The sequence below is a fragment of the Hibiscus syriacus genome, unplaced genomic scaffold, assembly GCF_006381635.1.
Source record: "Hibiscus syriacus cultivar Baekdansim isolate YM2019G1 unplaced genomic scaffold, ASM638163v2 tig00110247_pilon, whole genome shotgun sequence".
Classification (NCBI taxonomy): Eukaryota; Viridiplantae; Streptophyta; class Magnoliopsida; order Malvales; family Malvaceae; genus Hibiscus; species Hibiscus syriacus.
Window position 1 is genome coordinate 164597 of NW_024062645.1, and position 13141 is coordinate 177737.

The window sequence follows — 13141 nt, forward strand, 5'->3', positions numbered from 1 at the left end:
ATATTATTTAAATAATTTAGTTTAAATTACACATTTAACACCTAAACTATTAGTTTTGGTCTGTTTTAATGCTTAAACTTTTAACTTTTTCAAAATCATGCCTAACATTTAGTTTTTGTTTCGTTTCAGTACCTCGCCCTTAAAAACTTAACGGATGATTTGGATGTGTAACATTTTTTATGGATAAATTACATCCTTCATCACCAAACTATCTTTTCACTCCTATTTTGGTCACTAAAATTTATTTTTCTTAATTTAATTAGTGAACTTTCAAATTACTCCTAATTAAATCACTCTAACTTTGAATTTTATTTTTATTGTTAATTATATATTAATAAAATAATAAAAAAAATATCATGTCAAAAAAACATTAATAAAATGAATTAAAGTGATTAAAAATGAGTAATTTGAATGTTGAGTAATTAAATTGAAGATTTTTAAACTTTAGTACCAAAATAAGAGTAAAAAGATAGTTATATGATGAATTATGTAATTTACCCATAAAAAATACAGTGCCTTTAACGGTGAGAAAAATAAAACATATTAAAATTTATTAATTTAGATACTAAACGCGTAATTTAGTCAATATTTTATTTTTATTTTTATTACCAAACTCCTTGAATAGTTGGGAAATTATTTGAACCAAACATGAAATTTAATTTGATAATAAATTAACCTAAAATCAGGACAAAACTATTGCCTTATTTGATCCTCTTAATTTCTCAAATCTCACAATTAAGTACTAACTTCTTCATTCGACATCGACGAGAAACGATTCTCCGATCGAGAAAACGACGTCGTGGACAACCCTTTCTTCCTCGGCGATCCGAGAGTCCTCCGGAGCAAATGTCTCATCGCGGAGATCAATTCCTCGGCGGGATTCGCCGGCGGACTGGACGACTTGAACTGCTCACGGAATCTCATGTGCCGATCCATCGCTTCGTTGGTCGTGATATCTTCCTCAGCTCTGACGGTCTCGTCGTCGACGGCCACCGAGCAAAGGCCGCAGAGCCACCGCCCTTCGAATTTCTCTCTCACGCTGGCAATGTAAGCGAGCGTGCACTCCTCGGTTAGCCCGCAACAATCGCACTTCACGGACTCGACTTCCGCCATTGGAGCACCTGCACAAAGCTTGGATTCAGCCCAAAGTAATAAGAAAAATCATAAAATAAAATAAACCCAGAATTTGTTGTCGAATTTTGATTCGGACCCAGATTATGAATTCTTCGTTTATCTCTCTTTTTCCCACTCCCTTTCTTGGAATTTCACTGGATTTTCAGCAACGAGCATGAGAGGAAGAACCGTGATATTCATATACATTTCAGAGCCTAATTGGCTCTCTTTCTTCGATTCAAAGAGCAAAATCTAAGGGAACACGAAGGAGAAGAAGACGATTTGCATTGTTTTTTGAATGAATTTTGGTGTGAAAGAGAAGATTTAGATTCGTATATATAAAGAAAAAAAGAGATGAAGGCCCCAATCATTAGAAGATTCAAGCCACTGTAATTGCTCTCCACGTCACCCTTTTTTTTCACTGCCTTTTTATTGAAATTTCATAATAATTAAACGATTTCAGAAGTTAAAGAATCTGTTGCTATTTTTTGAAGTTTTAAATTTGAGTATCGTGTAAGTTAAAGGTACGAATATTCATGGTCGATGGGTTGAAAATCTTTGAATATATATTATTTTATATCTACTTTAATTTTAAATTCGAGTATCATATAAGTCAGAGGTACGCACAGCTGACAATGTTATCTTCTTCCTATCATTTTCGATTCAACTGAAAAATATTATATTTCTTCGGAATATTTTCGGGAGACAACTAGAAATGTTACATTCTTCGTAACATTTTACATTCAACCGAAAATATTTAAAAAATAGTAACATTTTAGGCTACACCGAAATTAAAATGTTGTGATTCTTATCATATTTTCTTGGTATAAGCACCGATATATGATCTATTAATCGATTAATCAGGATCGAGTACTATAGAGGTAATGATAACCCTATTAACTCAATTTACTACATTCTCAATTATCACGATTCAAATCTATGATATTATTTAAAAAAATTTAATTAATTTCACTAAATCAACTGATTATTACTTTTTTTATCATATTTTTTATTACATTACAAAATTATTAATTTCTTAATCTTATATTAAATTGTCGTAACATATAATTACTCGAGCCGATAATTTATGTGCCACGTACAAAATTAACCTTAAACTTTGGGCTGGATAAGGACAAGAGGTGCCAGCTGTGAAGACAATTACCGATCTCAAATGTTGTCTCAGCCGAAAACGGAAAACGTGCTATTCACTCATTCCACAGGTTTTCTGTTCCTTCCTCCCACTCCCAATCTTAACCTTTCCCCACGACCAATCACAGGCGCGTGTCGCATACTAACGTCCGGTTAAAGGCGGTTTTCTGCCTTTGTTTTTAACAGGTTTGGTCCCCACGCGATCGTACTGCCCAAACCTGACATGCGCGTTTGTACTGGGTCTGTAGCTATTTTTTGTAGTTAGCCGCCTCGCCACGTCAGATTGTTTAATAGAAAAGTTAATGGTGTAATGTCAATATTGGCCCCCAATGTTTATCAAAACAATCATTTTGACTCTTATTATTTCTCTAGAGTATTTTAGCCCTTAACGTTTCATCTTGGGGGATTATATTCTATAGATGGAAATCATTAGTTAACAGAAGATATTTTTTTATTAATATGGGGTAAATACAAAGCAATATCTATTCATAAATAACTCTTCACCATTTGAAATCGAACGCTTACACCGTTGACATTTCTAGTACTCGAACCCCAGACATCAATGAATACCAACACTTTCTTTACCACCGAGGTCGATTAATTAGTGCTGATTAACACAATATCAATCAATGCTTCAAAATAGGGATTTTTTTTACTCTAAACTGTGACATTAGGGATCAATGAAACACTTATTTTATATTAAAGCCTTGTTTTGAACACTGGCCACTTCAAAGCTTGCAGGCGAAAAAGGCCAGCAACTTTTAGGTCATATTATTGGATTAGCCCCTATACCATGAATTTATTTGTGAAATTAACTCATGAACTACAATTTAGTTATTTATGGTCCATTGTTTTCTAAGTGATAAAATTTTAGCCCTAACCCAAATAGTAAGTTAGTAACTCTCAAAATTGTTAAATCAAATTATGAAATTAGTCCATATATTATATGTAAATTATAGATTTAATTATTATTCTTTAAATTAAAATTTTAATTCTACGTAATTCAATCATATTATACATATATTATTTGAATTAACATTAAAATTTCAAAAGTTAAGAGTTATGACGACTAAAATTGATTAAATTAGAGTATAAAAATTATATAGGGTGGGGACCAACGAAAAATTGTAACTATTATTTTAATAAGGCTTAAATATAAAACAAGTGATGAAACTATAATATTATTTACGAATATGTGTTTAAGGTATTTTTGACTCATCTCGATGCTTAAAGTTACAAATGTTACTATTTTAAGTTTTCGAGCCGTCAACAATGTTAGTTTCTCGTTAAGTGACATGTTTAACAATATGGTAATTTAAAAGTTTTATTTAAAATTAAAAAAATAAAATTATATATTTAAAAAATATTTTTTTTGAAATAATCCCAAAACTTTGAAAACATTCATTTCTACTCCTAAAACCACACCAACCATCGATTAAGCTCTACCCGACCTCACCTCTTTATGACCAAAATCCCTATGAAATTGTGATCGATTGACGACGAATCGACATTTTATACCAGCAAATTCTAAGATGAAAATTGCGATTCCGAAAAACAATCGACAACATGACTAGGAGGATGACAGAGACTACGTCCACAGCAATGGTTATGCTCGAAAAGGGTGACGGTGGCGGGCTAAGGTTAGGATTTAGAGATTTTGAGGTTTTTTTATAATTTAAAAGAAATTATATTTTTATAAATATAATGAAAATTTTAAGTATTTTAATATCATCATATTGTGCCACTTGTCACTTAACGAAAGAAATTAACACCGTTGACGGTTAGGACACCAATTTAGGCACCTATTCGTGAAAAATAATATAATTTGAACACTTTATTTATATTTAGCCTTTTAATAATCGGTGCTTTCAAAAGCTTGATCCATTTGACATGGTGACAAAATCACTTCCTACGTTTGTATAGACTGTCGTTTTAATTTCTATTCTTTTTTTTAAGCATTTTAGTCCCTAACGTTTTAATCTTTAATCAAAATATCTCTTATTGGAAGAAAATCATTAGTTGAGTAATAATTAACACATGATATTGACGTGACATTTTTACATGTATTTAATTATTAATGTGACAAATATCATGTTATCACTTTAGGTAACGTAACACATATCATATTATCACTTTGAGTGACGTGTCACGTGTTATATTATTATTTTATGTGACGTGTTACATACCAAGTCAACAATTAAGTATATGTGAAAAATTCACATAAAAAACATGTGTTGACTATCAGTTAACTAACGATTTCCTTTTCGTATGGAGTAATTTGAACAAAAAATTAAACGTTGTCTCTTAAACGCTTTAAAGAAAATAAAAATCAAAGTAGCAATTTATGCTTTCTCTAAAACAATTCCTTGCATTTTTTTTATCCAAATAGGTACTTGAGCTTTGTCTGAATGTTAAATTTGGTACTTTAACTTTTATTTTGATCCAATTAAGAACTTGAACTTCATTTTTTGGTTTAAATTGGTATATGAACTTGGCTTCATATTTCAAATTCATAATTTACTACAAATACCAATTTGAAAAGAAAAACAAATCCATGTACCAATTTGAGCCAAGAAATCAAATTTAAGTACCGACATGTAATAAAAAAAAGTCCGAATGGGGTCATTTGGAGCGTGTAATTAGTTCACATATACAAGTCATTTTCCATGGGTAGTTCTGCTGTACGACAACCTTAATATACGACTCAGGAAATACCTAGCGAAAATTTTATTATTTTTTTAATATTTCTGGTAAAGCGCTATCTAAAACATTAATTTTATCTAAAATATTATTTTCGCTAACTAATTTTCGGTATAACCTAATATTAACATTTCCGGTAGAAAAAATAATATTTTAGTTAGCGCTTTACCAGAAATGTTAAACATTTTAGGTAGAGCCCAATACTAACATTTTCGGTAGAAAAAATATTGATTTACGTAACGTTTTATTGAAAATATTAAAAAAATAATATTTTCTATAATCTTTTTCTTAGTCGTGTATTAAGAATGTCGTAAGTGAGACAACCCATTTCCCTTGGTCAAAATATGGTGCGTCATTGAAAAGTTGATAACTATTATTAAATAGGGTTCTTATACCATAACTACCATAAAAGGTGATGTGTAACCATAGGGATAGCAGCATGCAGCAAGCAAACTACAGCACCTAGCACATACATAGAATGAGAATAAATTTTCAATAAAAAATACATAGAAAAAAAAATTAAAATATATGATAATTTTAAAAACATGAAGACTAATAAAAGCAAAACGAACTAGACCTAGGGGCGGATGCAAAGCATCCAGGATGGGCATGTGTCCACCCTAAAATCTTATTTATACCCACTCCATAAGAAAACTTTTAATAATTAATATGTACGTGTTCACTCTTAAAAATATTTCTGAATCCGCTACTTACAAAAAAAATTAGTTGACCCTATTCTCATATGTAATGAGATAAGGGGAGGTAGGATAGTAAGCTGCCCCCAACGCCAGGTTGAGAACAGCTTCCGTGGGAGACCTCCGACAGTCAGAATTATGAATTGCCCACCGTGGGACTTGATCCCAAGACCACAAGGTTAAGAGCCTTGCGCTCTTACCAACTGAGCTGGACGGGCAATTCACTGAATCTGCTTCTAACTAGACCTTAAACAAAAAGAATCAAAAACCCTAGACAATTTAAAAAAAAAACATTCTAGAAAAGGATATCATGGGACCGTTGGACGAGTTATCCATGTGGTCTTCATCTAAAATGGATCGAAGGATGTTGAGGGACGAACGTATCTTTTATAAATTTTAAATTTTCATATAATCTAAATATTTTTTTATATTTTTAAGCATATGTCCTAATCATATGGACGTCTGTTTTCAAATAGTGTACAAAAGCAAGATATGAAAGAATCAGAGCTTATTATGGCAATGCATTTGTAAAGTAGAAAAAGAAGGGGGCTGAAATGGACATTACTAAAAAACGGAGGAGTGGGGTGGTCCAAATATTTATTGCTGATGAAGAGATGTGGGGGGCAAACATACATTAATTATTCTAGGGACGGGCATGAGATCTGAATCCGATGAGTTTTGATTCGATCATATTCTATCGAATGATCTTTTTTTAAAAAAAATTGGGTTTAATTTGAGTCGGTTCATGTTTTTTAGAGATTATAATAAATCGGGTTTGGATTTAGGGTGAAAATATTCAATTTGACCGGATTAGGAAAAAAATATAATTTTATCTTATATATTTAAATCGGGTTTGGATTTAGGTTGAATTTGGTACATTGACATCAGTAACGGATTCACGTTTAACTGAGAGTGATCACGTAAAATCAAATTTTCTTCGGATAATTATTTATTGAGTAAATTACTTCAAGGCATTTTAATTTTACTAATTTTAATACTGACGTTTATGTTTAACTCTAATTATGTCACCCCATTGTTAATCTCGTTAACATGACGCTAACATGACATCTCCTTACCGTGACGGTGATGACATAAACGGTCTAATTAAAGTCATTTATGATTCAAGATAATTGTTGGTATTTAAATAATAATTTATTTGATATAAAACCCTAATTTGCAGCCCTATCCTTAAATCCCTACTGTTTTCCCCTGTAATCAGCTCAAACAAGACAACCCCAAAGCAATACACGTCAGATTTCAGGGTCGGGGCATCACCTTCAGCTGCAATTTCATCCACTAGACCAGTTCCAAGGATGTTGGCCAATCTGAAGTCTGATCATCTGGGCTCTAAATTCAACTCAAGATGAACATTGCAGGCTTTAACATCTCTGTGGATTATTGAAGGTGAGCAACCGCGGTGAAGAAATGTGAGTGCCCTTGCAGTGCCAAGGGCTATTCTGTGTCGAAAATCCCATGTTGTTAACAACCCGACATTTTGTTGTATCCCATTGTTGTTGTCGTGTAACAGATTCTGCGAGTTGCCGTTTTCCATGTGATCGTAAATGGCAATCCTTTGATCCACGACCAAACAATATCATGTTAAGGGGAAGAGGTTGGGGTGCTTGATTCGACCGAGATACTCGAGCTGCATTGCAGCTTCTTGGTCTGTCAACCTGGATCCATGGACCTAAACTTTAACAGCTACATGGATTTCACCAGGCCCGAACTTCCCTTCCGCTAGTAGAGTGTCTCGGTCGAAATTCGAAGTTGCAGACAAGAGGTTCAACACCCAATCTTCCTTGAAGATTTTCAGTTCAATACTCTCAAAATTTTTAGGGTTTTATTGAGGAAGAAAGGAAGGAGACGACTGTTTGTGTTTATAAAAATTAAAAATTCAAACCGTTATTTAGCATTTATAATAGTTTTGTTAAGTTTATAACAAGGTATTAAGTTAACATGTAGTTAAGTGTTATGGTTTTTAAATGTCTACGGTTCATATCTCATTGAGATCATTTTTCCATCAACATAACGACATCATTTTGAGCTTTTTTAGCATCTAAACGATCGTACCAAAATAAAATAGTTTTAGTGAGGGGGACACGTCATCACCGTCACGGAATAAAAATATCGTGTCAACGTCCCGTTAATAGATTAATGACGAGATGACATAATTGGAATTAAATATAAATGTTAGTGTTAAAATTGACAAAATTAAAACGTATGTGGCATTTTCAATCATGTGCTTAAAGGTCAGGCGATATTTGAAGTAGTTTACCCTTATTTATTTTATTGATTATGATCCTCCCAGGCTTTGAAATTATTTAACACATTAAATTTACAAATAACCCAGTTGCACCTTCCTTGGATCTCTTTGAAAAGTTATATATTTGTTATAATTCTTTCGTATGTTTAATCTTAGGTGGTGTTTGGTTCGTCGGAATATTTATGAGGGAATTGGAATATGTGAAGGAATTGAAATTTAAAGAAATTGGAATCTGAATCTGAAACATGTTTGGTTGGCAGGAAATTGAATTGGAATCCAATTCCAAATTTTGTTTGGTTTGCAGACATGTCAGATGAATTTTATTTCAGTAATGTAAAATAACAGAATTGCCCTTCTTCTTTTTTTTGCTTAATTTTAGTTTGTTTTATAACTTATATATAGCAATATATTAAAAAAAATTAAAAATATTAAATTTTCATTTTATTGATTGATTATTCATTTTAATAAATTATAAAAAATCATACTAATAAACATCATCAGCTAAAATCATCCCAATTAGGGATGACCATGAGTCGGATTTTTGGTCCACCCGACCCGAGAACAAGGGAATCTCCACCCTAGACCCGATCCGACCCGACCCGACCAAACTAAACTTTCACCCGACCCGACCCGAAATAAAAAAAATATTTTTATTCAATAAAAACAGTGACTAAATTGAAAAATTATATATAGAGGGGTATTATTGTAATTATTCCTAAATATATAAGGTAAAATTATATATATTTTTCGGGTCGGGTCGGGTATTTTTTACCCTAAACCCGACCCCGACCCGAATATCACACTTAAAAATCCCGACCCGACCCAAACATCAAACTTAAAAAATCTGACCCGATCCTGAATTTTTAATTAATTTATAATATTTTTAATAGTACGAGACGATTAAAATATAGTATATATTTAAAATTGTTCTTACTCAATTGAGAACCAGGCACGAATATACATAAGAGTGTGAGGGTATTTTTTTTCTTCCCAAATTATCGGATAATAATAATTTAAATCTCTATTAATTTAAATTTAAGTAAAATTAAACTTTTGCTCTCTCCGATCTTTTAGATTAAATACCTAATAAATCTCTATTATTTTGGACTCCCTCGTGATATTTAGGGTAAATTACATATTTAGTATTGAAATTATTAGTTTTGATCGTTTTAATATTTAAACTTTCAAATTTTTTAAAATCGTACTTAAATTTAAATTTTTATTTCATTTTAGTACTCATTCGTTAAAAAAATTAGTTTTTATTTCGTTTTAGTATTCTCGTTCAAAATTTAATGATGAGTTTTGAAAAAAAAATGAGAGTTTAAGTACTAAAACGGACCAAAATTGATAGTTTATGTACAAATCACATTAAAATTTGAACGGTGAGGTACTCAAATGAAATAAAAACTAAAACAGTCTAAAACTGATAATTTAAATACTAAGTGCATAATTTATCCTAATATTTCATTCTAAATTACACTCTACAAATATAACTGCTCGAATCTGATTTTATAGTAAGAATAGACGCGTACAATCACATCCAATACGTGTGATATTAAAAACTAGTAAAGATAAAGGACCAAACTATGTTAACTAAAAATAGAAAGATCAAATCTCATATTTTAGTCATAATAAAGGGACTAGAACAAAAGTTAGACCTTTATGTCTGAAGGAGGGGGTAGAAGGATAGGACGTAAGAAATGATGAACAAATGCTGACGTGGCGTTGTCAATGTAAGCAATGCTTGCATGCTTTGACTTTCAAATTTTAATTCTTCCATTACTCCATGTTTAATAAATTAATCAAATATTTATTTTTATTTTCAATTTTGACACACTTTGAAGTCATAGATTCTGGAATATTTAAATTTATTTTTAATTATTGCCAAATCACGTGTAGATTATTTCTAAAATTTATCGTAATTTAAATTTTATTATATAAATTTATGTAATATTTATTTTAAATTATTGAATCGATTAATCGGATTACTAATGACTAAATAAAAAAATATGTTTATTTAAAAATATATTGAACCAAATTTATATAACACTTACATCCTTTTATATAAAACTTACACCTAGGGAGGGTAACGGGTTGGATTTTTGGTTAACCCGATCATACTTAAAAAATACATATCTTTCACCTGATCCGATTCGATCCGACCCTAAAAATATATATACTTCACTTGATTTTGACCCGGCTTGAATGTTTAGAGTATAAATTTGACCCGACCCGACCTGATCCAGTATAAAATGACTTAATTAAAATAATAATATTTTTTAGAAATTGCATTATTATCCCAGGATCGAGTCGTAATTTTTTCACCCTCCACTCAAACCCAACCTAACCCGACCTCACACCCTTAAAAAAATTCGACCTAACTTGTATTCGATTTTTTTAAAAAAAATTATGACCTTATCAAGTTGAACTGAATCAAAACCCAACAATTCTGGATTAAAATACCATCCCTACTTAAACCCAACATATAATATCGCGTGTTAAAAGAAAAACCTAGCTTCACCGTTGCTGTCCGACACGTATATAGCTTGAGGGGAAATCACGAATGTGGCACTTAAAATTCGCCAAATTCCTGATAACCCAGCTACTTCTATTGTATACTCTGAGAAAAAAAAATATGGAGGACTAAATGAGATATTTTTGCCTTTAGAAGTTCCAAAGAAACGACGCATGATCGCCGACGCCGTCGAGATCATCGTCGACGATTTCGTAAACCGGCGGTGGTTAGAATTGGTAATCCCGACATTGTTGTTGTCATTGAAGGAGGACTCGTTGGCATACCTAGACGCGAAGGCTTGGATCTCGAGCGGGCTAAGAGACCGTGCTCCCGCCATATCCGGAGGGTTGTCGGGGAAGTTGAGTTTCACTCCGCTGCCGCGCAGACAATACTGCGCGGCGTCGAACGCCCGGGCGGCTTTCTCCGGCGAGTCGTAAGAGCCTAACCAAATCCGCTCGCGGCTGTTGGGGAGTCGGATTTCGGACACCCATTTCCCCCATTTCCGCTTCCGGACGCCCTTGTACTTGGAAGAACCGCCGCTCGGTTCGCCGCGTGTGGGGGATTCCGGCTGTGGCTTCACCATGGGAGATTGTTACCGGGAAAAAAAGGGTTTTTGCCCCCTGAATGTCTGACAGAGAGAGAGAGAGAGATGTGGATAATGAAAATGGCGACAAAATGTTTTTTGAGTTCGAAAATCCGACTAAAATGTGGATTAAATTACATAAATAGTCTCACAACTATTAAATATTATAAAACGATCTTCTAATGATAGAGTATGTGAAAACCACGTGCATTTATTATTGGCGACAAAATGTTTTTGAGTTTGAAAATCCGACTAAAATGTGGATTAAATTACATAAATAGTCTCACAACTATTAAATAATATAAAACGATCTTCTAATTATAGAGTGTTATTTTGTTGTGTCCCTCGAGTATTACAAGTTATAAAATGATTATCCGACTATTCATTATATTCCAAAGTCGTCTATTTTCGTTAAAAATGATAGTATTCTTGGCTGAACATTAATCGTTGACTGTGATATAATAAAATTTAATCACATGATCTTGAATGACTATTATATCAAATTCATCATATTAAAATCCAACTTAGACAACCATTAAATTTTCAACAGAAAAGCCGAATTCAAAACATAAAGAATATTCAGGTGATTATTTTGTAATTTTTTAATAGTAAAGTGAGTTAACAAAGAAATATACTATAATTCGAAGAAACCATTTTAGAAACTTCCAATCTAATGGTCCATTGCATCCATGCAAGTGGGGGCTCTTCGAAGGGAACATAAAGGGCCCATAAGACTCTGACTGAATAACAACAGTTGATCTTATTAAGTCCCACTTTTTTATTTATTCGATTTGAAAAATTAAATTCATTATATTTTAAAAATTTAAATGATATTAATTAATTAATTAATTATGAAATTAAATACTCGTATAAAACTAAACCCTACAAATAATCAATTATAAAAATCTGTTTAATAAAATAAATAATCAATTATAAAAATAAATTAAATATGGCTGTCTAACCAATTATAGTGAAATCTGTTTAATAAAAATCATAATATTATAAATAAAATAAATTAGGTTAAAAATTTACTTTTATGTTATTTTTATTATAATATTTAATTTATATTTATTAATCAATGATTCTAGAATTCCAGCCATATGTCCCATCTTTATTGCATGTTTTTAATTTATAATAGGGTTAAAGTTAACTTTTTGATGCTTAATGAATTTTTTTTTTATCAAAAATAGGTACTTAATGTTTTTTTTATACTTTTAGGTATTTATCGTTAAAAAATATGTTAATTGATACGTATCACGTATGTTCATATTTTTTTCACTTAACAATTACTTTTAACTGTAAACACTTAAAAATCTAATGAAAAAAACGTTAGACAACTGTTTTTAACTAAAAACAAATTAGACACCAAAAATTAACTTTAAGTATAATTTAGGTACTTGTTTTTATATTAAGTATCTATTATAAGATCTTCCTATTTCCATTTTGGTACATGCACCCATTTGACTCACCGGTCTCCATTCTGAGTTGGACCGATTCGGTCCTATTACAATTAGAAGGACCAATGTGATGATAAACCTTTAATAAAAAAAATGTGATGATAAACCAAATCTCATGATGATGACTTTTTGAAAGCTTAAAATTAGTCGACTAATCTGAAAAGGAATATATTTAGGGTAAACTACACAAACGGTAACTAATGTTTGAGTACAATTTCGTTTTCCCCATTCAAAGTTTTAAAAGTAACAAACTGATCACTAACATTATCGATTTGTCACAAAATAGTTACTATACCGTCATTTCCATTAAATTAATGACATGAGAATGTTAATAAAATATTTAATATTTAATATTTAATTTTCCCCTAAACAACTGCTAAAACATCACATAAGTCCTTGAATGATAATTTTATGTTGTAGTGATTTAGAGATAAAATTAAATATTAATCATTTTGTTAGAGTTGCAACATAATTAATTTAACAAAAATGATGATAGAGTGACCATTTTGTTATAGATCGATAATGTTAGTGACTAATTTTTACTTTTAAAACTTTAGTGAGAAAAAAAACTTAGTCAAATATCAGTGACCATTTGTGTAGTTTACCCATATATTTATTTTATTTCAAAGCGTAGAAATTCAATCAATGAAACCGAACTAAAGAAGA

The 13141-nt window shown here is 31.4% G+C and overlaps 2 protein-coding genes across 3 annotated transcripts; both read right to left on the reverse strand.

Moving 5' to 3' along the window:
- Window positions 1-720: 720 nt before the first annotated feature.
- LOC120114815 lies at window positions 721-12853 on the reverse strand. 2 transcript variants are annotated; one of them, XM_039135598.1, is made up of 2 exons: window positions 12847-12853; window positions 721-1121 (listed from the first exon to the last, which is right to left on the reverse strand). In XM_039135598.1, exon 2 carries the CDS (start codon window positions 1111-1113, stop codon window positions 736-738), a length of 378 nt encoding a protein of 125 aa, XP_038991529.1. In that variant the 5' UTR covers window positions 1114-1121; window positions 12847-12853; the 3' UTR covers window positions 721-735. The 2 variants fall into 2 exon arrangements, with proteins under 2 accessions (XP_038991529.1, XP_038991528.1); XM_039135597.1 differs by lacking the exon at window positions 12847-12853 and adding an exon at window positions 1211-1382.
- Window positions 10419-11018, reverse strand: LOC120114771 (ethylene-responsive transcription factor ERF017-like). Its single transcript, XM_039135560.1, has one exon. It carries the CDS (start codon window positions 11016-11018, stop codon window positions 10419-10421), a length of 600 nt encoding a protein of 199 aa, XP_038991491.1.
- Window positions 12854-13141: the final 288 nt, after the last annotated feature.